Genomic DNA, 27,556 nt, shown 5'->3' with positions numbered 1-27,556 from the left:
TATTGCTATATTGTCTTTTTATTATAGGGGAGATTATTAATCCACTTGACCCTGAAAAATCCTTATTTTTACAGTTTATATCCATAGCTCTTGCTTTAGGGAATACAAGTGTCATGGAACACTTGTCAGGGAAAAACACCAAATGTCACTGAGTCTATAATAGAGCTCTATACTACACCCTTTATAGTGGACATACATTGTACACATGATCACACCCTTGAAGTAGGGTTGGACAAATTAATCGATAACATTTTATACTTTATTGTCTGTAGAAAATTGTTGAGTTCGTTGATGATTATAAAATACATTTTCTATAAAATTAAATTTATTCTTAAGACATAATTTAACTATATATATATATAGAAAAAATTCAATAAAATACTATATATTAAAATATTAACTATAAAAAATATTTTCGACAAATAATTTATATTATATTAAAAATAAATGTTAATAATTTTTAAACATGTGATGTAAAAACTTTATTTGTTTTTAGTTTTAAAATTAAATAATAAGATATTCTAAATTAAAATGTACCACATAAAAAGGATCTCCCGCGATTGCTCTGATTACTCATAATATACAATTAAAAATAAGTAACTATAATTTACTATGCTAGAAATATTAGAAATAATATCCCATACAATTTAATATAATTGTGTATATTAAATCTATTGTTATTTATCTTAACCATTTTCAATAATGATTTACTTTCTGATTTTCAGAAGTAATATTGAGTATAAATTTAAAAATTAATGTAAAAATACTTAGTTTTTTATTTATTTAGTTATCATTTTTAATTGCTTTGTTTTTTTTTTTAAATAATAAAAAAATATATATAAAAAAATTAAAAAAATACTTAGATGTGTAAGTTAAAAGTTAAGTTTCAAATTAAATTAAATTTGTGTTTAAGAAATTAGAATTTCATATGTAGCAAAGTATTATTGAAAAATATATTTTTAAGTTTAAATTATTTGATAATACGTAAGACTTTAAATTTAACTTCGTGGTTTTCTGTTTATGAATTATGATGAAGAATTTTAAATGTTATTGGTAAAAAAAAACTTAACAATATTATGATTATAATTAGTTATGTAAATTAAAAGCAAACAAAATCTTAAAATGGTATAATCACCATGTCTAAATCAACTTTACAACCATGCATGAGAATAATCTTAAATTTAAAATAATAATAGTACCTCCTTCTTTATTTACTCAAGTTTTTGAAGTGGCTGGGCCTCATTGGTTCTTTAGCTCCGTATCATTAAATTGGTTAAACATTTATTAAAACACTGGGTTATAACCCTTGCTTTAGCAAATTATTCTAAAATAATAATCTATTAGTTGAACATCCGATTGACGATCTGCAAGTTTTTAACTTTTAAAGTAGGTTCTAAATTTTGAAGCCGTAATATAATATAATATATTCTGAGAAGTATTGTTCATATCCAAAATTTATTTTAATTGTACTTTTTAACGTTACGTATTTATTTTTATTAATAATAATTATAAAATCATTATATATTAACTTATATCTATTGTATTTTAAGCCAAGCATTTCTATAATTAATCTCTAATGGCTATTTTATAATTGATTATTATAAATACAAAAATGAATTTGTGATCAATAATATGTATTATTAGTTGGTTCAAATTGATCTAGATTAAAATGCCAGTTGTCTGGTATGCTAAAATTTGTTTGAAATTAGTTTTTAATATTTTTTTATTAAAATGACCCAAATCTTATAATTTATTACTAACAAGAAATAGTTTTTATATCAAAGTAACTGAAAATTGTTCAAACTTAATCCCGATTTTTATCAGTAACAGTAATAAAACATATATGTATAAACTGTTATATTAACACCTATAGTAAAATGACAGCTACCCGTCACCTTGTATGTATAATATAAATAGCAATGAATAGCAATGAAAATTAGTAATACGAGTAGATGACTCAACGTCTGAGATATCACGAATTGCACATTCCAAGACGTGATTCAACCATTACACTGAAAAAATAAATTTAGATTTTGAAAAAATCTAAATTTTTAACTATTTCAAGATAAATATATATTTTAACTTATTATTAAATAGAAATAATAATAATATTGGATTAATTAAATTACCACGTTATAAATGTTTACATTATAGTATTTACATTTGTTAAATGTATATTTATAATTTAAACCTAAAATTTAATATCTTACAATTATTATAAAACATCATAATTCTTTTAATTTTTGTATTTATTAATAAAAAATTATTTTTCATTTGAAGTCATATATAACTATGAATGCTTACGGAACGAAATAAAAATGATTTTATTGAAAAGCGATATTTTCATACTTCACTTAGAAATGTATTGCATATTATACATATCTAGATATTGCAAATTCTAGATAATTGACCTTGGAGTTATCGATATTCCAAATTATGTATTGTAATAATAGTTAAAAATAAATAACAAAAAAACCTCTATTTTAATATCGAGAACGTTGAGATATCATAATAATCTGTTTTCCATTAAATCATAACTAGTTCGTAAGAAGACTTAGAAAACGTCCGTCCTGAATATATGTTTTATAGTTAGTATCACGTGCAGAAGGTTGATCATTTTAATTTGTTATAACGTCTTTTGGGGATGAACAGAAAAAAAAAAACACTCTTCAGTCTCCCCCGTCCTCTTTCTAACGGCAGTTTAGTACATTACGAAGAGTGTCCACCTCGAAGTCCCCCGCACAAGCGAACCGTCGTTCGTTCACCGCGCACGCTGGCGCACAAATTACATTATATTACGTTTCATGCACTCGGTGGACGCGTACTTAGGGGTTACACGCGCGTATGTGACTGCGCGAGTGACGAACCGCGAACGTTCGGCTCGTTCGCGCGAGTGCGTCACTGGACCGTGGAGAGACAAAAAAGTATTACCACGACTACGTGCCGCGTCCTCCGCTACGCGTTATGGCGCGTGCGAAGACTCCGCCGGCTGCTGCTGCCGTTTGCCACGCGCTGCGACCGCCATCGTTTGTTGGCCTACGGGCAACGGTTACGCCAGGCTGAGATCTAAATGCATGCACACATGTGCTATTATATTTTAAATTATTATTATTGTTATTTATGTGCGCGTAATGTTTTGTACGGCGGCACGCTTCGGTAGATTGATTTCGTAGTTTTCTCTCTCTCTCTCTCTCTCTCACACACACACACACGCACGCACACCCTCGAAACGGTCGAAGCTGATGAGACTCGACAGATGTGCGATCTTATAATACTTAACGTTTTATTATACTACACGCACACTCTTTGGGAACTAGCCTATTTTCTATGATGAAAAATAGCGATTTATTCATAAATACATTGAAGACTATTGCGTTTGTTTTGTTTTTAAAAAATAAATTATCCACCGTTAATTTTTTACGACACATATATTATTTAAATCTATATCCACGAAGATTTCTTTATTTAATGTTCTGTGTAAATCTTGTAGAAAATTTTATCTAAATTATATCGATGTGATTATTAAACACAGACGTTAGATTTTGAATTTAGTGAACAGCATGAATATGTTAGAAACAAAAGATTCACATCATATATTGTAGTATTATATTTATTGTTTAAATATTCCTTATGTGTCTAGTGTCGTTGTCAATCTATCATGACATACGTAATCAATACATATCCACTATAGTTTTTACTTAGTCTATAACCAAATAAAACTTATAACAAATAAATGTCTTAAATATCGCGATGTATCAGATATCAATGATATCTGTATAACATTTGAATAATAAATATGTTAATTAAATATTATGTCATTTATTTTATGATGTATAATTGACAATATTTATTTAAAAATTAATTAATAAAATAATAGTATTTATCTCATTCTTTTTTTTTAGAATTTAATAAATAATATAATAATTATTTATTTGGAGTTTTAGTGAATTAAATGTATGGCATTAACATATTTAATATATTAATAAGTATTTTAAAAAATGTAGATAACGTTTTTAATTATTTTAATGCTACAATTAAACCTTTATGTTTAAACGTGACATTGTGCGCATTATCAATAATTTATAATGTTCTTTATTTCACTTACATCAGTTTTTCTATAAATATTTTACTGTACTTAAAGTGTCCGGTATTTTATAGTTATCAATATAATAACAATATACATATATATGTATATATATAATAAAAAATAAAAACTTCCTCGGCGGACCCGGGACGAAAACTGTTCTTGCTAAGAAATGTCATTACGCTAATATTATTTAATGGAAAATAAATTCTTTATTTTAACTACAAAAGCATAGTAACGTATTTTATTTAAATTTTAAATTTATTATAAACTAAAAAAAAATTTCAATCATTAAGTTTGTTAGATTTGTATATTTACTATCCAGCGTTAAAATCACTCATTATATTTAACTAAAAGTCCATTTAAATTTTATCGTATTCTAAGTTTTTATGCACGAGTAATTGAAAGTGGATAAAAATTACTGAACTACCTTTGTTGCCGTACAAATGGTATACCATCCTACGAGCGTGTAACGGTTTTTCGCCCCATCGTGATTTGAGGGTGCGTGAATTTGTAGGCCCCCTTTCAATTATTATTTTCCATAGGTCACAATGGTTCCCAAACACCGGTTTTCACTACTACAGTCTAGTATATCTATTCACCCAAAACAGTTAGTATTGATAAAATCTTAAAATTATTAATACGGTTTGAAACAAATTTAGCAGTGTTTACCGTCTAAAAAGTACTATGTTGATATTGTTTTGTTAATTTTAACTATAAATATTTTTTTTTTGGCTATTATAAATCTGTTTTTTATTTTATCAGCAAAAATATTATATGTAAACGGTATACCCTATAGCAGAACTACGTTTATTTAAACCCATAGATACAAATTTTTTTGGATAATATTATATCTATAATCGAAATACTAACAAACAGAAGAAACGTTATCATTTATATTTTTATATTTAATTAAAAGTAATTAAATGGGTATAGTGAGGTAAAAAATCAACAAGTTGTCACTTTGACATTATAAATTAATTGTAATTCAAAAAAATTACATCAAAAATATTATACTTCTACAAATAATACAATTAATACTAATTTTTAAAAATTGAATTTTTTCAACAATTCTGAATTGTATTACAAAGATCGTATAAACGTCCAATTCTATTCATATATGTAGTTACACCTATGTGTATATATATTTTTTATAATAATTAAGGTTACAAATTCTGGGTAGGTATTAAAACGTATCTTAATATAGATATAATAATTTATTATCAATGCTTTTATATTGTTAACTGTAATATATATATATATTATTTTACTATTTAATACTTATTAAATTATATTGTAAATGGCATCATACTAAACTGCAAAATAACTAATTTTTATTTATTGCTACATAGTACATTGTAAATAAAACCAAATGCCCATGTAAGTCGTTATGTCTTTTATTTCCGCCAGCATATTCTTATTTACAATTAAATAGGTCTTGTTAGAAATATATTCAAAGATATCGATGTTACCCTAATACATGATTCAAAAATGTATATGAGAATGCGGGATAACGGACAAAACTGAATTTCAATGTAATATTACACATATATTAATGAATATTTATTCTCTGTCTTACATTTTACCTGTGGAATTAATTCAATTATATTTAGAACACATTCGATTTAAAGGTTATGTTTTATGATATAATATATACAATATTATACGTTAAAACTAATTTAGATTAATTATTTTAAATTTTCATTACATTAAATTTACTTGATTAGTATTGTCTATTCCCATATTTGATAGAAAAAATATTTTTGTGGATAACCAAAAATATTTTATTAAACATTATAAAATGTATGTCAGAAATAATGAATATCATTATTGATAATCTGCAGTTTTACAATCACAGGCTGGATACTGGATTATATTATAATAACATGTGTTTATATGTTATATTTATATGTGTATTTATATGTGTTTGTGTCTATTACATTTTCTACTTGTGTACAATAATGTCTGCCACGGTTTTTATGAATACTTGAAATATGTTGTCAATGTTTTATGGTTAATGTCTGATGATTCAGTATTGCAGTTCTATATATTTTCTTTAATTACATATGGATCAGTAAATTGTAAAGACAAAAACCCGGACTTCCATAAGCTTTGATAAAATTAATATATTTATCTGTAACCTGTTGATCTACATATTCGCAAGATTCTTTTATTCATAACTGTGATCTTGAGTATACTTAACTTATTTATTATAATGGTGTATTCGTTTTTATGTTTTAGATTAACTGGAAGATTCAATGTTGTGTACCCATAATAATATGTACTTGGTAAGTAAAATCGCTGCATTTGCTAAAAATAATCTAAATTTTATAAGAGGTGATTGTAATAATTTTATTTCAATATTTTATGAACAGCCAAATAAATGGATGTAATCTTGTTTAAAATTATTTTGGTATATATTATACACCAATCAAACGTTTTTAAATATAAAATACATTACAATTATTTTTTTGTTTTAATTATGTTAGTGGACAAAAACACTAAAAACTTATAAATAATAAAATGTATGGTCATTAAACACAATTATTCTATTACATATTTTCTCATTTTTTTTATGGTTTGGTTTTTCATTCAATATTTGTTGTATTTATTTTAAAGCTTGATATTAATTCCATTTAGGTCGTGTGAATATATGAGTATCAAACATAAAATATCCATAGCAATACATAATTTTTCGTATTGTTAGCAATCCTAATATACAATTACTATAGCTGACTAATAATACGCAAAATTTGTGACGTATACTCAGCAATATGATGACAGATTTATGCATAAAAAAATTGTAAATTGCTTCGCGAAAAAACAATTTATCATATATGTAATTATACATGTACCTAATACATGTATCTATTATATTTTTTAATAAACAAAATTAATTGGGTTTTTCAATAATTAAACTTATGAGCATATAATAATTCAACATCTACAAAAAAAAAAAAAAAGAGAGAGTCATATCTCATATTTCCAATTTTTCTGGATGATCAAAACTAATATTCAGATTTATAATCTTATTCTGATTTTTATAAATAGATTTTTGAAAACAACAGTACTATTAGATAATACTTAACAAAGCAAAAATGTAATATTTTCATTATTTCAAACATTTTTATGATATTCTATAATACTATATTTCCTATTAAGATTTGTAGTAAATCCTTTGCATTTGTCTACTTTTCAAACATACTTACTTTTTCTTTTATAATAAATCTATACTGATTTTTTTCTATTTCATTGTTTTTCTCATATTAATTATGTTATTCGATTTTGAGTAGGTACATTTTATCCGAGTGCATAATCATATGTAGTTAAATTAGGATAAAATAAAATCTTGGAAATATTTCGAAATAATATCATTATTTTTTTTTATTATAAATATTAAAGTTTGATTGAAAATTAAATTATTAAATTAAAATAGATAAATAAACAACTGAAAGTAAAAATCAATTAAAAAGTTAGAAAATAATATTATGATCGATTTTTAAAATAAGTTAATAAAATATTTTTATCATACCACAACTGTTGGGATCTATTTTTTATCTATATTTTCTGTTCAATTCCGGTATCGGTGTGCTATTGTAGTGACCGTATATTATAAATTATGCTTATACACGTAAATATAAACCTGTAGCGAATGGTTCCTTCCACGTACTGATTGTGATTTCATTATTTACCGGGCACGTCAATTGGGATGCGAACGATAGTAAAATATTTATTACACATAGTAAACAGGAAGGTCTTCTTGGTCGTACATGTCCTGGAGAATGAACCATTGTTGGTTGAAAACGGGCAAGAGCAGAATTCATAATGAGATCGCGGCCCCGGTGTGCGGGTGTGTTGCCCTTTGAGAAATGCACTGTAGTTACACACAACACAACCGATCACAGAATTCCTACTGATGTTTTCGAAAAATTTGCTTCCCTGTAATCCCCCATTCATTCATGTATAGCTGCGTTGTTATGTAAAATTAAACAACTTCAGTGATATCACAATTATGTAAGACCCTATCGAAAATATTTTTATCAGAAATACACCTGAAGTTACTTTTATCATAATTTACTATATATATACAATGGGATATAATGATTTTATCCTAAACAATATTTATTACATTCAATTTCTCAATCAATTAAAAAAAATTTCAGTTTATTATTCTAGAATAATTATTAGTATTCTAACTACGGGCATATGTATTACTACGTCAAAATTATATGTGACTGAATTATAACTAGATTTCAATTGGAGATAACATATATATTACATTGAATGTATTTGTGGAGATGTACCTATACACAAGCAGCAAGTATTTTAACGAACAAATTTAACATGTTGAAACAATATTAATTGGATAATGTTCGATGTGCCAGTTGTATTATATGACGTACTGTCTTTCAGATCTAACAAAATGATATCGTATAAAACGTGTATCTTGGGTAGTTTCCAAATAAATTTCAACATTAGTGGTTATGATTTATTTTATTTAATTTTTATCTTTAATGTTTAAAACATTGAACCTTTGTATCTTCATTTTAGAGTATTAATATAATTGAATATCTAAATATATCCATTAAAATAAAATATTATTTTAAAAATACATTATTCTATTGTATAAAATTACATATTTTTCAATTTTGTATTTCCTATCTATATCTTATAAGTAAATCTTTTTGCTTTATTACATTTAAAACATGCATGCTATAACCACCTAAATTAAAAATTATGAGTAATTAATAATTTAATCAAATAGTATGTAATATGGCTAAAATTAGTTTATTTGTTTTATACAAACCAATATGTAAAACCTTGAAGATAATTTTATCATAACATAATCCCCTTGAAAAGTATATAAATTATGATAAATTATACTGTAAAAATATACCTAAATAATGAACTATTTAGCTATTTGCAATAATTAAATTAATTAATTTTTATTATAATTAAAAAAAAAAAATTGATTAATAATATATTTTACTTATTTCTATTACATAACCTATTCATCAATTGATAATCTTACATTTTCCTTACATGCAATTAATAACTTTGATTCAAAAATGTTTTTTAAATTATCCCATAAAGTTTTTTATTTATGTAATAAACCAATTTAATTGTAACCATTATTTAAAAAAAAGTCTTTAATTTATTTCACATAAGATTAAATTTTTTACTAAACTTGTTTTTCAAACTTAAATTTGTATTTAGTTTTAAAATTATTATATATCTTGGTAATAAACTAGAACTTATTTATAACTATTTCTTAGACGAGTTTTGAAATCTTCATTTATTCTTGTTCGATATCAATTTGATGACTTTCATTTTTACAATGAAATTATCTCCATCATCTTTGACTAGCTTCTTTTTAATTAATCGTTTTCCTTGAAACCTATTGCATCACAATATAAAAATTATTTGTGTTATTTCTTATTTTTTCTTTTAAATCAGCCTACATAGTGTTTATATTTTTACTAAAAATAATGATAATAGCCATAAATACATGTACTAGAAGCAGTTTGGGCAAAACTTTAAAGAATGCATTCGTATGACGTTTCCGTGTAAAAAAAAATACACGAACTAAAGAAAACGAATGAATATCTATTTATAAGTAGAGTACTACTTGAGTACCCGTAAGTTATATTTACATACGATCCTACAAACAACGAGTGGTTAATTAATTGACTTGATTGTGTACAACGGCCGCAATCGACGTCTTTTATAAATGTACCATTTCACAACGATAAAATTTATACTCGTGTACTGTACCACAGTTGACAATATATTGCCTGTTTCCTGAATTAATCATTTACGAATAACATAATATATTATATGATATTTTCTATAATAAATGCAATTTAAAATATACTGTGTATTGTAATTATTAATATATATTTATAGAATTATCACTTAAACATTTTTTTGCTGATTATAAAATATTCTGAATAATATTTGATTTGTATATTGTATCATCACACATTAATTATTATATAATACATTTAATTATTGTAAATACCTCTATTATACCTACACCTAAATGGTAAATATTAATTTTAATTTGATACTGTATTTAGATTGTCAATGATACTAGTAAATTGTATATACGAAAGAAAATATTAATTTCAGGTAGTTTCAAATACTGATATACATTATACAATAAATAATTCATATTTATTTTAATTAATTTTAGTTGGATAAATGATACATTATAGTATAAGGCTTATACAAACCCCAAACAATTTGAACACATTAACATAGTATATAGCTGAACATTATGGTTGAATTTTGGTTGTATAAAAAATAATATTTATATTTCACTTTAATCTCGATGATGTAAAGTTATAACTAATAGTTATTAAGTATATAATAAATTTAAAGATTAATAGTATATAGAAACAATAGTTAAAATTATTCGGTATGTAAATGTGTACATTTTAAAATATTGTTTAGTTATCATTTTTATTGCTTTTAATATCGAAAAACAATGCGACTTAAAATAAAAATATTGAACAAGATTCAACTCAGACTACAAGTCATCGAGACTTAAATAAAATATGTGTATGGGTAATACGAGCAAAATATAAAATATTATATATGTTTACATACAAAATGAAGTACTCTCTGTACGTATTTATTTTTATTATTATTATTTTTTTGTGGTATGCATTTCAAACCGGTTTAATCGCATATAGTATGTATGTATTCAATAAAAATACGCAAAAAATAACACATCGCGAAATGGTCGCAAGCAAAGGAGAAAATAAAAGTTGCAACGTTTCTTTCCGTTCTTGAAACGGTAGTATAATAGCGTTGCAAAGTGTACGATATTTATCTGGTGCATATAACGTGTAATAGATGTTCTGATCTTCTATCACCGATGTTTAGAACTGCAGTGATTGATAAGTCTCTGCTTTCAAGTTTTACAACATGAATTTATATACTCAACAAATATGAGGACGTAAAAATAGATTTTAAATTTTAAAAATGTTACCGACTTTTCAAAATAAAATTACATCCAGATTATTACATTCCAGATTTCCAACTCATAGTAAATAAAAATATAGATTAGGTTATTAATAAGTAATTATTAATAAACCCTTATAATACTACAAAAAATAGTATACATATAAAAATAATTAATTTTATTAAAATAATCGCTGTTATTTTCTATGAAAAAATAAAAAATAAGAAATAAAAATTGACAAGAACCAACATCTTATAGGAATTTTATCATTATCCATTAAACAAAACATCCTTAAGTTTATTTCATTAAAATTAGCATTGAAAATACGAATTAATAATGGATTTCTATCAATTTCCAGAAGACAACCACATGTAACATGTGTTAACGTTGAACGGAGAAAAATCACCCGTCACCCGAGTATACCTATCGTAGAAAAAAAATTATATAAGTGAATTACCTCAAGAAAATAATAATAATAATACTAGCAAGTCTTACCACACATGAGGGCCAAAGACCTCCAATGGACTTGTTTACAGTTTACACATGCCCGATAATATGTCTTGTCACGGTGGCCCGCGCGAATACGAGTACATATAGGCACCAGATATACAGCATCTCTACTGTTGATTTAGCACTCTTAGGTATATTTACTTTTTGTCTAAGAATAATTTCGTAATCGACGTATATATATTACGAATCTCACATTCAACGTAGTTTTAAAATTAAAAGTATTCTACCTTTTAATTTAAAAATGTATTTTATTTATATATAATTAATGAAATGTATGTCATAACTATATTATATGAGTACTTTATTATTTTTTCTGTATATGTTTACCAGTATACTATTTTGAAAAATCGTACATAAATAGACAGAATCATCATGTATAGTGTCTCTCAAATATATTTATTTCAAATTCTGGTGAAAGTATGTAAATTTAATATTTCAGTGTAATTTTAAATGTATAACCTTCGTGATTACCGTCCACTACTGTAATTCAATAATTGTAATTCCAACGACACCAATAAAAGTATACGGATTGTAGGTTCTAAAATATTTTATATTGCATGATATAATAATATTACTAAACAATTTAGTGTTTTGGATATATAAATTATAAATAATGTATAAATATATAACTAAAAATGCTTAAATTTAAATTACTTTCTTAATCAAAGTAAAAAATGCCACCACTGGGTGGTTGCTTTTTCATATATATTTAAGTAATTATATAATATCAGCATGCAAACTTATTGTAAAAGATAATTTCAGATTGTTGGTTTTATAAATAATTAGTTTAAAAAAAAAATTACTTTAATATTAGTATATCATTTAATAATAAATTATTAAAAATTATTTAAAATATATAATATCCTGTAATATCTTGATATATTAATTTGAATAAAAATAAATATATATATATATAATAATATGTTGAAACATTTTGATTTTGTTTGTTATATAGCCTCAATATTTCGTGCACTTAAAACTAAAAAATATGAGTACTCTTCCGTAACTGTATTATACTAAAAACGAAAAATTAATTTGATCATGGTATATTTTTTTTTTTTTTACAGCTATAATAAGAATATTCAGTTTGACTTAATATCTTTATGTGTATACATAATATAATATATTATGTATATTTTTCATCGTAAATCACTAACTGTCAATAGATGCGTTCATTAGACTAAATTAAGATCTATTAGCTACTGTGGTTGTTAAAATATTTGTATCTTTAAATCAAATATTTATTTAGTTATCTCAAACTACACTTTTTAGTATCTAATATTACGATGAAATTCACTATCAGTTAACTGGAAAATAGCATTGTATAACAATGGCCATAACGTAACGGGTTTTAACACTAAAGGTATTCAGTAAAGCCTACATTCTTATTATTTTTTTATAAATACACCACACGATTTCGCACGACACCTGCCGTTTATAGTACCTGTAGTACCCACCTATATATTTCACTTTGTGAAATTAAATTCTTTACAAAAATTTGAATTTACACGGCCAATAATGTTACATATTTGTTGATAAACCGTGGTAAAATACATTTAGTAGATAACATTTGATTAAATATTAAGTTTAGAATGTTATTCATAATACCATGGGTAACAAAAATATTTCATTTTTATACGAATAAACATAATTGTACTTAATATTATATAAACGTACAAATAATTGATGAAGATTTCAAATTACTATTATTATAATTGGTAATTTACAAATTGTATAAATTAAATTTTAGGTACAGTAAAATTGAACTATATTACATGTATATCTTAAACTATAGAATTAAAATTATGTTTACTAATTTGTATTTACCCGAAAGCTTAGAAAGTACCTACTCATAAAGTATTGTGTATGTGTATATTATTTTTTGTATAGTTACTTTAATAACTATATAGTTGATACAATAGAGTATTGGATTAATATTATCAGATTAATATTTTCTTGGATCCAACCAAATTTTAAGTTTTTAAATAATTATAAATTAATTAAACTTAAAACTTAGTGGATATACAAATAGTTTAGTAATATTGAATATAAAAATATCATTAAGTCAAAAGAAAATCGGTAAAAATTATAATGTGTTGTCAATGATTCAAATATCTATAATATATATCATAATTTATAAATATGTGCATGATAAGAATAATATCATATTTCTTATATTGCTGCAGCATTTATTTTTTCCCAATCATTATTATTAAACGACCTTCCGAATGAAGATGAATGTAAAATGATTATTACCGGCAGTGTAAACACACATAAATCTCTGTACGTATTTGGCTACTACCTATTAAACATACTTATTTCAATGGGTACATTTCTGAACGACCGAGAAAGTGACCAAACACGTTGTGAGATAACATATTGGCATAAGAGCCCCTGCGGGAGCTTGTTGTGCCGGACGGCCGCTCGCTATTAAAACAATCCGCAATAAACGTGAACATTCCTTCTTAATCTTAAAATGTATAGAAAATTACATACATAATAGCTACTTTAATAATAACCCATTTATTAAAGTGATAAGATAAAACGCGATGATCGGTTAGACAATATATTTTATTGTTTTGCAATTTTACATGCATGGTTTAAAGTTTTTCTCCCACTTATGTCAGGTCACAAAGTGTTTACTAACCAAAAGCGTTAAATGTATGGTATTCGACATTCTTGGCAATACACAATCTTAACAATTTTTAGACATATATTTTTACTGATTGTTATTATGCTTGTTTATAATTTGAGCAAATATTTCGACAGAGGTAGGAATCTAAAAACCTAAAGGTATTGTCAATTATATGAACATCAAATTAATAATACTGTATATCAGTAAGAAAAACAGAACGTTAGAGAATTCGAACAAATCTAATTTTGTGTCAAACTGTTGCATTAAGAATAAATATCAAGTTAAAATTTATATTTTTACAAATATTATAAAGCTTATGAAAAAAAACTTTATTTTTCAAAATTTAAGATCAAAAGTCATAATCAGTACAGTTTTGATACTCTCACTTTTATATTTTTTTAAACTGTGATGAATAATATTATTCAAGATGTATTAAATTAAATACATAGATTCATATTTTACTGTCGATTTAAATATTTTTTTAAATAAAATAAAATTAACGAGGTTTCTGGGTTTTATTTATATAAACGCAGTTAATTAGTTAAATTTCTAAATTATATAGATTAGTTATAATTAAAATTTATATAATACTGGATTGTTTTTTGATGATTTATAATTTTACATATTTTACACAAGATTCAAATTAAAATAATTGAAAAATTAATTATCCTTATTATAGTATATTATATCGCTCATTTTACTATATTTTGTATAATTATTTGTATAAGAAATTCCTGAACTCAATAGAAGCATGAAAAATCTGTAACATAAACTTCTTGTTCAGGAAAACCAATGAAAAGTTTTGAATTCTGACACCCAGAAACGGTTTTATAATATGTTCCTTTTATTTTATTGTTATTATAGTTTTTTTTTTTTTTATATATATACATTTTTTACCACCATGACATCACGTGTGCCGCTGAGACATGTATACATTATATCGTTCAGTATAGGTATTATGTTATTATTTGTACAATAGAGTAAAATAGTAATTCATGTAAAATATAACCGTGGGGCAATTGGACGGTATTAAAATATGTTTAGATCGTAACATACACTGTCCTAAGACAGATTGGATTCCTTTGTTTTGTTCCTTAAATCGTACAGGTATCATAACTTTTTAATAATTAAAAAATATCTCGGGCTAGTGAAACAAAACAATTATCTGAGAGCTGTGTACATCATCTACATTATATATATATATATATATATATATATATATATATATATATATATGTATGTATACGTTACGATATACGAAGATTGTACTTAATACAACTTAAGATAGAATGATCGACCGTCTACTAATTTCGACACATATATATTATATATTATAATGTAAATTAATAATATAAGTTATAAATCAATAATATTATACTATCCATTCATTTACGTTGGTTTTCATCGAAGAGTAAACACGAAATTATTTTTTGCTTAATTATTATTCGAAAACACAATTAGTATTCAATGAAAATGTATGGTTGTTGTTTTATTTAAATGGTTGATTGTATTTTTTAAGAATTTTTTTTTTTTTTGCTGTTATGTTTATTGAAAAATGAAGCGTTATTTGAGATGAAGAATAAACCTATACAGTAAAAATTAAATGACATGCATGCGATTTGAACACAAAAAAAATTTGTCACTTCAGCGATTTTAATACATAATATATTGAGTACTTATCTCTTGTCTCATTTTGTTTACAAGGCTTATATTATATTCAATCGAACTAATAAATAAAACTTATGATAAAAATTACTTTTAAATTTCATATTAAAATTATAGTTCAAATTCAATTCTTGAAAAACGTATTTTCATATATAGTATGTTCCCATAAAACAAGCAGTTCCCCATTAGTTCCTTAAATCCGAGTAGAATTGAATCACACTATAAATTATATATAAGTAATGTATATACAAAGTTAAAGTTTTTAGATTTATTATTGAGATTTGTGAAAATATAAATACTAAAATATCGAGAAACAAAATTAGAAGTCAATTTTATCTGGTATGGTAAAATGTACAATAAAAAGTATTTCCTTAATTTAGGATTTTATTTGAGTATCATTGATTAGGTTTATCATATTAATTCATTTTTGGTATGAGAACAAATGATCTATACGCTGAATATCGAAGAACCAGAAGTATCCATGTACATAATTGAATTTGGTTCCCGTTTATTTGAAAAAATACATTGCAGACGTCTACAAAATATTTTATAAATTAAAATAAATTATAAATATAGGTACTAAAGTTTTTCGACGAATAGAATTTCATATAAGTATCCAAAGTATCTTCATATGCTTTACTTTTGATATTTAGTTTCCTAAAACGTAGATTCGATAAGTACTAATAGCATAATGTAATTCCCAATGGGGAGTCGCGACCACTTTCCGATGTTATCGAGAACTCAGTAAAATATAATAGTAGTAGAGTTTATAATCACCTTTTGTTTGGAGTTTTTAGTATTGTCAAATGTTAATTTTCTTACAAATTTGATTCTTATTAACCCGAACAGATATGATTTAGTTCAAATTGGTTTTTTATACGTCATTGTTATTTTGTATACACCCTTTGATAAAACGATGTGTTATGGAATGAAAACCAGTTATGGGTTTTATATTTTACAATTATCTTGTTTTCGTATGATAAATTTATCTTTAAAAGAATATTATACCTCAATAAATAATTAGATCAACTGGTACCTATACGCATTCTCAGAGCAGTGACCGATCGTGTGCTCCGAAAACCATACCAGTGTCTGGGTATTTTTTTAACCGTGACCTGTTTCAAAAAGTAATATCTAAGTGAACTCGATCTTCATGACACCCTCGTTGTAAGCAAGGAGACGATTGTTATTCGGTCACGGCTTTATAGGACTAATCTATATAGTTTATTGTCTGAGATTCCATGACGCTATCAGTCACGCCTGCACAAAATGTCTTCTTGGGAACAATATACAAAACTTAATATTTGGTAGGTATACCCGTTTATATTAATATTTTCGCGTCTAGAGAACCTAAGAAGTGAACTTTGATAATTATCTGTATTCGTTCGTGTTTTTTACTGTTTTTAAATGACAAACATTAAAGTTAAATTATTTTAAATAATCAACAAATTCACAATCTCGTCACTATCAAAAGGCACTTAAATGTTTAAAATACAATTAGAAAAAACAAAGTAAAACGATGATAATATTAAATGTTAAATGTATACATGTAAATATAAGATCAGCTAAACAACTAAAATAATTTCATTAGTTTTATATTATGAATTATTATATCCATATCCCTATTATGTGTAATAGATATGGTTTTGTAATTATTAAATCCGTTTAACATTTGTATCTAATTTAAAATTATATTATTAGTAGTAGTTTATTATGCTATTTTATTATTTTAATAAAATACTTAATACAAACAATAGTTAATACCATAATTTTATTTTTAAATACATTCTGTAAGTTAAATTGTAAATACAAAATTAGGTATGTTTTTAAGAAGGCGAGGTCATTAAACTAGAAACCTTTCTTGAAACTTTAATCCATATCACTTCGTGCTGTAGGTCATAGAAACCTTTTAAATAAAAAGATAAAAATTTATATTTATAGTACTTAACGCCTATAGTTCTTCTTACTTTATTTTTAATTAGTAAAAAAGATAAAATATATTAAAAAAATAAATACATTCAGGTACCAAAATGTTTTTTAATTTCTATGGCCATCCAAAATTTTACTTTAACACCTCATAATATGTCCTGAAAATACAGAATTTTAAAAATTTTAGTCAGTATTATTTTACTCCGATTCTAAGCATTTCCTTTGTTAAATTTGTCTGAGGGTTAGAATAATAAATTAAACCTAAGGGCACTTGACATTTTTGGTATTAAATGACCATAAACCGTCTTACAATCACTAATGCCGTATTATTTATGTTATAACGCACTACATGTGATGATATATTTATTCTTCTTAACGATAAATGTTAATATTTTGTTTTTAGATCGAATGAATAAGACAAATATGACAGATTTCCAAAGGACCCGGAGTAAAGTGTGGTTCTCGAACGACGACGATGAAGATATTCATCACTCGTGGCGCCGACAACCATCTTCGTCACCAGAGAGTAGACGCGTGTTATCTGGAAGTCCGAGCAATGGTAGTCACAAGTCTCAAGATTCGGGTTTTTCCGACTCGGAGAGTAGTCCTCTTGGACTTTCCAAAGCTTTGCCAAAAGAAGAAAAACAACTGCAGGACGAAACGAATGTATTCACCGACAAACTGCCGGGCGGTATTTTATCGGAAACTTCAGTTTCCAGAATTCCGTCACCATGTGAGTCACAACAATCAGACATATGCAACTGCTTTTTGCCAGCTTGCGAATTGTCGAGGAAGTTTCGTTCGCTTGAATACGTGGCAGATGCAGATACATCATCACCGTTCAGAAAGACTAAAAGATACGAAGAAGAACTGCGGACGCCCAACCGGACATGTTTTATCGTCGACGAATTACCTAAAAGTAACGTAGTGCTATCAACACCGAGTTCAACCAAAAGTTTTGACGGACATTTCGATCAGTCAGAAAACGTCACCGTCGTAGAAAATGTCAAACAGGACGGTGGTAGCAATGACAATTTGATTATCGATCCGCCTACACCATTTGTCGATCGTTTAAACAATGCTGATTCTATTAGTCTTTGTGAGTCTGATAGACCTGATACACCTGAACACACGTCCACACCAAAATCAACCAAAGACAGATGTTGCACTCCTAAATTGCATTATAGAAAAGAGCTGCAACTGAGGAAACCAAAATGTCTACAAATCAATACTGACAGGTACAATATATGTTTACTTTGGTTTATTTAGTTAATACTAAAATGATTACATAACGTATATTCTGAATAATCAGGTTTTCTTTATCATTTCGTCCTGATAACTAATCACTTACAATAAAAACAGTTTGTCCATTTCTGGTACTTATTTATAAATATATTTATTTATTTATTAGGTTTTTTATTCAATCTAATTGAAAATAAAATATAATTAAAAATATATTTTCATATAAATAAAATATTTAACTTTAATATCAGTTTAAAATATAATCTTAATAATTATTATCTATAGAACTGAACGTGAAAACGAAGTACCCGTTGGACAATGGTTAAATGAACTAAGGTTTAGATGTGAACCTGAATGTATGACCACCTTACAATCGAAATCAATTGCTACTTCTGAAGATGCGTGCCGTTTTTCTACAATTGTCTGTACAGATTCTGAAATTATACGGGACCTTTACCAACGTACAAAAGCTATTTCTGATGAATTTAAAAAAGTTTACAAGTATGTGCAAAAAAATAGTTATATTTTATAATATATATTATTATACTATTATATTGTATAAAATATTTTAATATTCTAAATTTTAAATGTTATAATATAAAATATTTATATTATATTAAATATTATTTTCAAAATTATTAGATGATTACGTTTTATTATTTTTTTCAGCGATTTAAATAAATGTCGAATTGATAATTTTGGCCCATCTGTCCAAACATTAACTGGTTTACTGTTAGACTTTGTTTGTGATCACGAAAGTGAGCTACCTGAACAAGGTCAAGATTTATGTATGGACTTAGTTGATGTTACGGAGAAACTAAGAGTCCACGCTAACCGACGTCTGGGCAACAGAAAAATAATTCTTAACGACGTTTCCGCACTGGGACAAATATTTAGCGAATTAATTGACGCATTGTTAATGAAGAGAATACAGGTTAGTTCGAATTTTGAATTATTTTTCATCAGATTATAATTTGTTTTTGTTGTATTGTTATTCTTTAGTCTTTGGTCAATATTTTGGAAGAACCAAGCACTGATATCGAACTCGTCAAAACCATGTCTAGCATCAACAGTTTAGGTTTGGAAAGTGTTCATCTCGGTAGTCTGGTAACAAAATGTAATGGTGTACGATCACTGCTAACCGTTTGCCTAGATGCTGTATCTAGTACAGTTAGATCAGCTGCTCTGCGCACATTAGCCATGGTATGTTGTTCGTCGGACAGCATCAGACAATTTGAAAAGGTAACTAAAATAATTAATTTTATACTGATATAGTAATTTTACAGAATTCTTTTAGTAGTTCAGAGATATAATATAGTTTAGGTTTTTGACCGTTTTAAATAAAAATGTTTAAATATACTGATAATTATTTTGTTATAATAATAGGCTGGAGGTGTAGAAATTATATCTGACATTTTAGGAAGTAAAACTCGCTCGGAAAAAGAACTCACCGACGCTGTGTCAGTATTAGCTCAGATAACTGCTCCTTGGATCGAAGACAACCACGTAGTCAATGGTCTTAACGAATATCTAGACACTATTATATCCTCGTTAACATGTACGTGTTTAAATATTTCTTAAATACTTAATTTTTCTAATGCCTACAATGCATTTTATTCTCATCATTTTATTTTTAATATGTTCCCAGACCTAGTGGAGACTACTCATTCTTCGGAAACATTGTTGTTGTCAGCTGCTGCTTTAGCCAACATTACGTTCATGGAACCGAACGCGATTTGGACAATATTGAACATGGGAACCGCTGGATCCTTGATCGAAGCGGTTAGGAAAAATGGTACCAAGTCATCGGTGTTTTTGCAGGAACAAACAGCGACGCTATTGGCCAACATGGCAGCAGTCCCTGAAACCAGACCACACATGGCAGCCAATCACGCAGTGATTGCTTTACTATGTTTCCTACAAGTACGACACTCACCGTTACAACGCATTCCAGAGATATTGGCTGCTGAACGTCTACAGCACAAGACCGCTATCGCCTTGTCCAGGTAAACGGTTATTTCACATAATAATTGTCATGCATTAACTATACCAATATCTTTCGTATTCCAGCAAGGCTTAACATTTTCGATTGTTCGTATTACACTCTAAACTTTAAATAAATATACTTAGTCTGTGACGTATTTTGCTGTTAAAGATTAACCTATATCTTATGATATCTGATTTGAATGTATCATAGAAATTATGTGTATTTGTTTGTATAAGAAACAATTTTGTGACTTCAATGAATAAGATTTTATGCCACATTTTCAAATTTCAAAGCAGTACACACTTAACTTTTCTTATAACACAAATAGTGTGTCGTAGTACTTTAATCCCTGGTCACTGTGCATGATGAATACTATATGAATACGGTGGCGAAAGAAATTTGTGTGGATGATCAAAAAACGAAGTTGCTTCTTGATTTTTCAAAAACTTTGGAATAGATAAATGACATAATGCATAATGTGAAATCGTAACGTAATTATTTATTTTTAAATATATCCGCTGTATTAAGTCATATGCCGTAAATATAGAACATAATTATTAGGTTTCTGGACCAAATTTCGGGTGGATGGGTTAGTTTTTCAAAACTCGTTTATGAATTATAAGATACATCAGTTTATGTTGTCACGGTAGTGTTATGCGCCCGCGTATCGATATTATAGTTCGAAATTAAATTATTGAAATACTATTATAATTGCTTCCAACTCATATAATGTACTATAAGTCCGCCACATAACTTGCACGGGCTCTGTATGGATCACCGTAATTATTCATTATTATCGTTATTATATATAGATTGTGCAGTGACGTAGAAGTGTCGAAACAAATCGTGGAACTGGAAGGCGTTAACCGTCTGATTAGGTTATGCAAAGACGAACGGGAACGAAATCACAGCGACGGAGTACTAGTGGCATGCTTGGTAAGTACCTATACCTTTTTTACCAGGTATTTATTTTAATTCTATATTAAAAAAATTGTCAATGACATTTACACGTATCGCCAAATAATGTATCAATACCTACATCCCGTATAATACGAACAATTATCCGATCATCGGTCTTTACTGTGTAGAAAATATCTTCTAATGAAGTCCTGCTAGGTGTCCTGTATAGTTCATAAATATTATATTTTATTTATTTAGATTTACTTCAGTAATAAGGAAATTATAGAATACAATATCGAATTATTATAATTATATTGATTTAACCATTTTCGGAATAATTTTTTTATCGATTTTTAAAAATGTATTACTTATAGACAGGAGGCTATACGTGTGAACCATTGATTATAAATTGTTATAGTATTTATAATCAATGGTGTGAACGTATACCAATAATATACGTGTGTTGTGTATTTAATTTGTTCATTTTGTATTTCAGTCCAAACAAATAACCTGTTTTTATTTGAAAGACGTTTCAATGTCCCTTAGACCAAATATTTTTTCGTGTTCTTATATAAACACACACAAATATAAATTAATATCGTAATGTTATTTACTCCTCAATCATACAGTTATTCACATTTTTGAAAACAAAATATAAAATAATGAACTTTTTTTTTTTTAATTATTAATTCGATTTTTTAAAATCTTGTTTTGTAACACTGTCCTAAAAGTCTAAATATAACGTGTAGGGACCCATAAAATTAAAAAAAAATCTAATTATCAAGCCAGAATATGTTTTAGTGTAACATATACCTATACCTAATACGGTTGATTGATATGTATTAATACATCAAATTATTAAAAATCAAATATAATTACCAGCTAAGTAAAGGGTACATTTCATAACGACTTAGAAAAAGTATGAATGAAAATCGTGTTGTTGTTAAATAACTAATGTGTTTTGTTTAGGCCTCGTTACGAAAAATCGCTGCCAATTGTGGCAGAGACATCATGAACGAATGTGACGCCGCCGAGCTGATCGAACCAAGACTGCTGGACTCATTTCTTTTGTACTCATCAAAACAAGAGAGTTACGTTTGAATATTTCAACCCAAAGAAGTAAATCAAACTTGATCATACGTCCATGCTTATTGCACAATATGTACACACTTACATGTTAGCATAATATGTATAATTATTGTTTTATTAACCACTGAATGTGCGTATGTAAAATTTATTTTATGTAGCTTTTATATTATATATTATACCCATTAGGCTGTTTATAAATATATTTTATTTTTATCTAGTCCACATATATCATGACAAGTGCCAATGTAGATGATAATATTTAGATGGTATTGTACTGTCTTTTGTCACTAACTCTGTAACTATTATTGCTATTATTATTATTATTATATATATAAATAAATACATTTTTTATACATATTACTTAATCCCCTCAATGTTTATATATTATTGATATATATTTGAAATAAGTTTAAGTTAATTGATTAACATTTAAATAACATTATAATTATTAAATAATAATTTTTTACTTTTATAATTTGTATAAGGAAAAAACCCAAACATGTTTGTATATTATTTATGTAGACTACAATTATAAATTACCGTTGTTGATTACGATTACTTTTGAGTTCTGTAATTTAGATACATTAAAATAAAGTACTGTAACCTTATTTAATTTGTGAACTATATTATTTCATTATGCAATAGACTTTCAAAAAATTATCACAAGTGATAGAATAAATATTCATAGTTTTCAAGCATATGATTTCCATGCTAAATTACTTATGTATCAAAGGATAGCGAATATCACTATTTTGAAGTGAAAAGTTAAATTAAATTATAATAATAATAAATCAAAATAGTGTGAAGTTCCAAAGGAATTTCCTCAATGAAGAGTATGCTGGAATAGTATTTGAAGCAATTACATTAAAAAAAACATTATTTCAAAATAATTTTTTTTTTTATTAAAGTTGCAAGTCAAAAAGAGAACAAAAATTAGTCAAATAGACCGAAGCCCATATCGTCATCCTCTTCTTCTTCACTTTCAACTTCTTCTTTCTTAGTTTCTTGTACTGGAGCTGCACTTTCAGTAGGAGCAGCAACAGCAACAGCAAACTTAGATGGATCCTATAATTTAAATTTAATTAAAATCAAATGTTTAATAAAAATTATTTAGATTAGGTTATTACCTTCAAATACTCCTTGAAAGTTGTAGCTTCTTTGAATTCAATTTCAGTTTCAGCAGCAACTGCGACCAAGTTCTTGAAACCATTGATCAACATATGAGGAGCAGATATCAAAGTTGGATAATTGATTGCAAGACAAGCAGCAGTCACATGAGCAACTCCCTACAAACAAAACATCATATTTTATTGTATTTTAGATAAATATAGATATGGATAGTTGAACTATTTTAGTAATTATATCAAAATAAAACTTCATTAATTTTTATTAAAGTTATTATTATAATTTTTCACCAAATAGACGTTATTAAGTTAATTTAATTAATTATATTTCAATATTTAAACAAGGGATATAAATTTCATAAAGAATGCATATACTTATATCTGAAATGTATGTTCAATATTATATTTGATGTAAAACAAATTTTTTAATCTAGTAAAAAATATCTATTTTAACATTAATAATATATTCTATCAAATTTATAAGAATATTTCATAATGCATCTACTACTAAATTATTTAACTGAAGGCTACATCAAATGATTTCAATTTTCTAAGGAAATTGTACACAAACAGTGTTGATAAGAATAAATGTTTTTACCAAGTGATCAGCATGACAGTAAATTTATTAATCCTTGATAGCACAGATGATATCGGACTATAGCGGATTTCATTAAAGGTGGCATGTATGGTGTTACTCTTTAGGAAATTCAGGTGTTTATAAAATGTTCAGATAGTTCCGCAAACTCAAGTGATATTTATTATAGGAGTATATAGCAATATTTCAGTTAACTTATCATAGTCATTTTTACTGGCCTTTAGTATTTTGCTGCTACATTATTATTGTCAGTCATAACAAAATTAACAATTTTATAGCTTGTTTAGTAAAGGTAATACGCATCATGTTTATCGTTTTGTTACAATAGTTTCATATTCGTTGACATTTTATAATTAAAACATTTAAGTATTTTATTAATGTTATTTGAAAAATGTTTTATTATGTTCGATATACATCCAAAGATTTAAAAAGTAACAATATTTGTTTACATTTTATTAATATGTTTAATGTATGAATTATTAATTTTACATTTTGATTCTCAAAAAAATTAAAAAAATCAAATTAAATTACATGACAAAAAAAAATAAATAAAAATAATAATAAGGTTATAATTATTTTCATTGATTACTTTACTTTTAAGAAACTAGAAGAAAATTGAAAATGTTCAGTTTATTTTAATCCATTATATAATAAATGATAAAACTAATAGCATACATTTTTATACCACCATCATTACTAAAAGTTAAATTATGGTATTGAATGAACATACTATATATGACAAATTCAAGCAAGCCCAGGCAAATGCATTTATCAACAATAAAATATTCAGTTGAAGAAAGAAGAAATAAACACTATATTCATCAATATTTGTAAATAAAGTTTTAGAAATTTATTTAAATAATTAACTCAGATTAATATTATCAACATTATATCTTCTGACGGGAAAAGAAGACAAAAATATTAAATAATGAATCATCATCATTAATTATTTTCCATTAAATATTATTACAAATTAACTCAGATTTAAATTATCAACATAATGACTTCTGACGGGAAAAGAAGACAAAAAAATTTAATTATGAATCATCATTATTAACATATTTATTTTACATAAATACTTAACCAAATAAAAACAAACTTACCCCTAAGAAAGTTTTCAATAAATCTTCAGGTTTGATGTCCAAGATTTCTGGTTCAAAGATAGTTCCAGAATCATATACCATTTGTACAGCTAAACCATATGAAAACGGAGAAATATTCAACATGTTCAATAATGTTGCTTCAGAAGCTCCGACTTTGTCACCTTCTTTCAAAATATGCACATCATTCTAAACATGTTGTAATTAATAAAAAATAATCCATTACATTATGATTTATATAACTTACAATAATTTCAATTGTACCCTTGGAAATTTTCGTTGGAATAGAAAGTGCTTGGAAGAAAGATGTTTTTTCAGGTCCAAGACCAGTGTTCTGAGCCGGAATGATGACAGGGCAAGGAGCAATAGCACCAGGACGAGCTGGAGCACGTACTTTATTTTCCAAAAGCTTATCTCTAATCTCAACTAAATCACAACGAGTAAAAACAAAGCCTACATTTCCTCTAATGTGAGCCAAGATCCTAAAATAATTATAAAAAGTTTTTAATTACAGTTTTTTGTTAAGATAAATTTCTGGTAAATAAATATAAAATAATTTATTAACTTCTATACAGTAAATCAGACTGCCATAAGGCAATTAACATCAATAAATATCAATCCACACCAATGGGTTCAACCATTTCTGGCCTTGGCATGTTAACGATTGATATTTTAAGAAATAAGTGTTCATCACAATTACTGCAAATACAATAAAACCTTTCCTCTAACTTTAATAGTTTCAGACAGCAATAAATGCATTTTCCTGCAATAAGCTTTGTCCGCACCAATGGGTTCAACCATTTCTGGCGTTGATGCGTTAAGATTCCACTTATTCAGTTATAATGTTATCATCATAAACTTTAATAATTTGTAAAAATAAATAAATTATCATAATAATACTTTTCAAGCGATTGGTTCCTGTCAATATGTCCTTTTATAGCCTTCCTCATCATAGTGTTCTTGCCCATCAATACTACAGCATTTCCACGAAGACTAATACGAATTTGCTGCATTTGCTTTGAACCCACATTATCAGCCCCCACAATGAAACATTTTGGGAACTCATCAAGTAAGTTCTAAAATAATAAACAAATTTTTTTAAATTTACAGTTTTATGTTAACAAAAATAAATGTAATACATACCACCAACTTCACAAAGTAGTTAGCTTTCCAAGTCGCTCTGTCCTCTCTACCCATCTTGTGGTGTAGAGATGTAAATACGTTTAAGAACTAAAAACCAAATATTACATTTATTAATTTCTATTTTCTATAAAGTTAATTGCAAAGAAAATTAAAATAAATAAACGTGAGATATCGTAATATTATAGGTTATGTTAGCAATAATAGTTTGACATGTAAAATTGTAGTAAATCGTAAATTAATTATTAGGAAGACGTTAAAATGCCTAGTAAAAATTATCGAATTCAATAAGAAATCAAAAACAAAAAGAAATAAAAACGAACACAACAAATTTATGACAAAAACCATGTGCGCAAATGTAGGTTGAAATACCTTTGATAAGGCATCTATAAGGTACTTGTCATTAATCTCAAATGTAATATGAATTTTTTAGAATGAAATAAAGGTGAATTGTATTTTGAAGTAATTACTTACCTAAGCGACACGCTTATATTAAAAAATGATGAAAAATTCGGGTTTTCGAATTTTCTATCGAGTCGTGGCCTCTGAAAGAGACCAAGCGGCGTGTCTCGTGTGAATAAATGAG

General features: G+C 26.3%; 2 protein-coding genes across 3 annotated transcripts in view; one reads left to right on the top strand and one right to left on the bottom strand.

Annotated features, from left to right (window-relative positions):
• Positions 1–23,378, top strand: part of LOC112684593 (protein inscuteable homolog) — a 30,087-nt gene extending 6,709 nt beyond the window's left edge. Inside the window, exons 2-11 of one of the 2 annotated variants that reach the window (XM_025556190.1) lie at positions 6,326–6,372; positions 11,413–11,695; positions 18,197–19,031; positions 19,321–19,536; positions 19,705–19,969; positions 20,038–20,277; positions 20,422–20,593; positions 20,684–21,041; positions 21,835–21,958; positions 22,892–23,378. In XM_025556190.1, coding sequence (XP_025411975.1) covers positions 11,575–11,695; positions 18,197–19,031; positions 19,321–19,536; positions 19,705–19,969; positions 20,038–20,277; positions 20,422–20,593; positions 20,684–21,041; positions 21,835–21,958; positions 22,892–23,023 — 2,463 coding nt within the window. In that variant the 5' untranslated portion in view covers positions 6,326–6,372; positions 11,413–11,574 and the 3' untranslated portion in view covers positions 23,024–23,378. The remainder of the gene's footprint in view (positions 1–6,325; positions 6,373–11,412; positions 11,696–18,196; positions 19,032–19,320; positions 19,537–19,704; positions 19,970–20,037; positions 20,278–20,421; positions 20,594–20,683; positions 21,042–21,834; positions 21,959–22,891) is intronic. The other variant, XM_025556191.1, reaches the window with a different exon arrangement.
• Positions 23,379–23,890: 512 nt separating this feature from the next.
• LOC112684601 (60S acidic ribosomal protein P0) lies at positions 23,891–27,556 on the bottom strand. Its single transcript, XM_025556207.1, has 7 exons — positions 27,445–27,556; positions 26,974–27,060; positions 26,731–26,906; positions 26,078–26,312; positions 25,834–26,019; positions 24,139–24,297; positions 23,891–24,076 (listed from the first exon to the last, which is right to left on the bottom strand). The coding sequence occupies exons 2-7, from the start codon at positions 27,025–27,027 to the stop codon at positions 23,945–23,947; spliced, it is 942 nt and encodes a 313-aa protein (XP_025411992.1). The 5' UTR covers positions 27,028–27,060; positions 27,445–27,556; the 3' UTR covers positions 23,891–23,944.

This window comes from Sipha flava, unplaced genomic scaffold (genome assembly GCF_003268045.1).
Source record: "Sipha flava isolate LNK unplaced genomic scaffold, YSA_version1 252_pilon_pilon, whole genome shotgun sequence".
NCBI classification, from domain to species: domain Eukaryota; kingdom Metazoa; phylum Arthropoda; class Insecta; order Hemiptera; family Aphididae; genus Sipha; species Sipha flava.
This window is presented reverse-complemented; position numbering and strand designations above follow the sequence as displayed.